General features: G+C 48.6%; 1 protein-coding gene and 1 long non-coding RNA gene across 2 annotated transcripts in view; one reads left to right on the top strand and one right to left on the bottom strand.

The window, feature by feature from the left end:
* The window catches only part of LOC134448888 (uncharacterized), a 405753-nt gene that overhangs the window by 214810 nt on the left and 188443 nt on the right, over nucleotides 1-2500 (bottom strand). The window lies entirely within an intron of this gene.
* The window catches only part of LOC134448875 (rho guanine nucleotide exchange factor 2-like), a 138940-nt gene that overhangs the window by 9908 nt on the left and 126532 nt on the right, over nucleotides 1-2500 (top strand). Inside the window, exon 2 of the mRNA XM_063198550.1 lies at nucleotides 1599-1858. Within this exon, the coding sequence (XP_063054620.1) occupies nucleotides 1599-1858 (260 nt within the window). The remainder of the gene's footprint in view (nucleotides 1-1598; nucleotides 1859-2500) is intronic.

Here is a 2500-nt window from a genome sequence, read left to right as displayed (position 1 = left end):
CAGAGTGGCAGAGCAGAGTGCATACCTTGCTGTATCTGACCTTTCGACTATCTGATGGGATGGATTAATTACACATTACTCATGACAGCGCTATTTAGCCTGCTCAGCTGGCTGCTAGGGGTGTAAATCTGAGCCTTCATGACGATTCGATTCAATATCGATTTCTTGGGCCAGCGATTTCATTATTTTCGGTACTATCTCCATGATTCATTGCAATTCGATTTGATTTTTGGTGGGATATCTTTATTACAGTCAGTATTACTACTGTACAGTATGAGCAAAAACAAATGCCTCACAAAATGAATGCAATGATTTCACGAATCGATTACAGTAATGACGATTCTAATAGATTGTCGTGTGGTCGAATCAATTAATTGAATCGCCAGCTGTGGGATCGATGCATCGACTCAAATCGATTATTATTTACACCCCTACTAACTGTCTCTCAATCCGAGGGAATGGATTTGGCTGGTTCACACCAGACCATGAAAAGGAAGAAAGGAGTCGCACACTGGAGCTAAATGCAAAATCCAAAACTGTATTAAACAAAGTCGGAAAAAGTAAATAAAACCGACAGACAGGGGACAAACGACCCGAAACGTTTTGTCCCCTGTCTGTCGGGAACACTTTGCTTAATACAGTTTTTGATTTTGCATTCAGCTCCAGTGTGCGACTCCTTTCTTCCTTTTCATTATACTGCTCTTGGAATTACGCACAGAGCGATACGCACAGGACAAGACATTGGCGCGGACGCCACCCCACCATTGCTACTCACACCAGACCATATCACAAGAGAGATAGTGGCGCGGAGACCTCCTCCTGAATTTCTTGCAGGGGCGGTGTGGTTTACAATTGGCAACGGCTGTGACGGTAAACTGGTGTCACAAACATGCAACCGTCATCATTGGAAAGGCCATGTTGTGTGTCTTCTATGGAATATGAAAATCTTTGTTCCCTGTGTGTGTGTTTATTTCCTCTGATGATCACCTCACCGAATTGTGTTATGATGACTCATGAGTTGTGAGTTCCACAACTTCTCCTCAACATTCTTCTCTGTGTGTGTGTGTGTGTGTGTGTGCACATGTGTGTCCACTCTCCACAGATGATCACCACCCCGTACTCCATGTCAACCTTCTTTTCCTGTGTGTGTCTGTGTGTGTGTGTGTGGGCGTGCGTGTGTGTGTGTGTGTGTGTGTGTGTGTGTGTGTGTGTGTGTGTGTGTGTGTGTGTGTGTGTGTGTGTGTGTGTGCGCGTGTGTGTGTGTGTGTGTGTGTGTGTGTGTGTGTGTGTGTGTGTGTGTGTGTGCATGCATCTGTATGTGTGTGTGTGTGTGTGCGTGTATGTGTCTGCATGCATCTGTATGTGTGTGTGTGTGTGTGTGTGTGTGTGTGTGTGTGTGTGTGTGTGTGTGTGTGTGTGTGTGTGTGTGTCTCCACATGTGTGTCTCCACTCTCCACAGATGATCACCACCCCGTACTCCATGTCAACCTTCTTTTCCTCTGTGTGTGTGTGTGTGTGTGTGCGTGTGTGTGTGTGTGTGTGTGTGTGTGTGTGTGTGTGTGTGTGCGTGTGTGTGTGTTTATCTCCACTCTCCCCAGATGATCACCACCCCGTACCCCATGCCCGGCTCTCCCATGCCCGTGGGTCGCTGCGTTCCGTGCCCGGCGCCCCCACCCTGCTCCCCCTCCTCCTCCCCCCCTCCTCCGCCTGATGGTGATGGTGATGGTGATGGGGGGGTGAGGCTGCGGCTGCCCTCCGCACCCCCCCTCCTGGCCCCCATGGACACCCTGCGCAGACACAGCTGGCAGCCGGGGGCACTGATGATGATGGGGGACGCAGCCTGGGACCAGCGCAGCAGGTACAGCACACACACACACACACACACACACACACACACACACACACACACACACACACACACACACACACACACACACACACACACACACACACACACACACACACAACATGGTACCAGCAGGGTACTACACACTAATACACTATGGGGGACACGGCCTGGGACCAGCGCAGCTGGTACAGCACACACACACACACACACACACACACACACACACACACACACACACACACACACACACACACACACACACACACACACACACACACACACACACACACACACAGCAGGGTACCAGTCAATACCTACACATAGACACTATACTACACTGTAACATACAATGGGGGACGTGCCCTGGGACCAGCGCAGGTACAGCACACACACAGCAGGGTACCAGTCAATACTAACATAGACACATACTACATAGTACATTGTACTTCAAAAGATGTCCGAACTAAATCTCTAGAATCCTTACATTGATGTTTTACTGGGCTGGTGAAACTAAGACAGTCACATGAGTGGCCTTTCTCTCCGTTTCAATGTTGGCGTAGTTACTGCATTTAAAAAAATATGTATTTTTGGGGCTTTTTGTAACTTTTATTTTGATAGGACAGTGAAGAGATGACAGGAAGCTAGTGGGGA

The sequence above is a fragment of the Engraulis encrasicolus genome, chromosome 5 (assembly GCF_034702125.1).
Source record: "Engraulis encrasicolus isolate BLACKSEA-1 chromosome 5, IST_EnEncr_1.0, whole genome shotgun sequence".
Taxonomy (NCBI): domain Eukaryota; kingdom Metazoa; phylum Chordata; class Actinopteri; order Clupeiformes; family Engraulidae; genus Engraulis; species Engraulis encrasicolus.
This window is presented reverse-complemented; position numbering and strand designations above follow the sequence as displayed.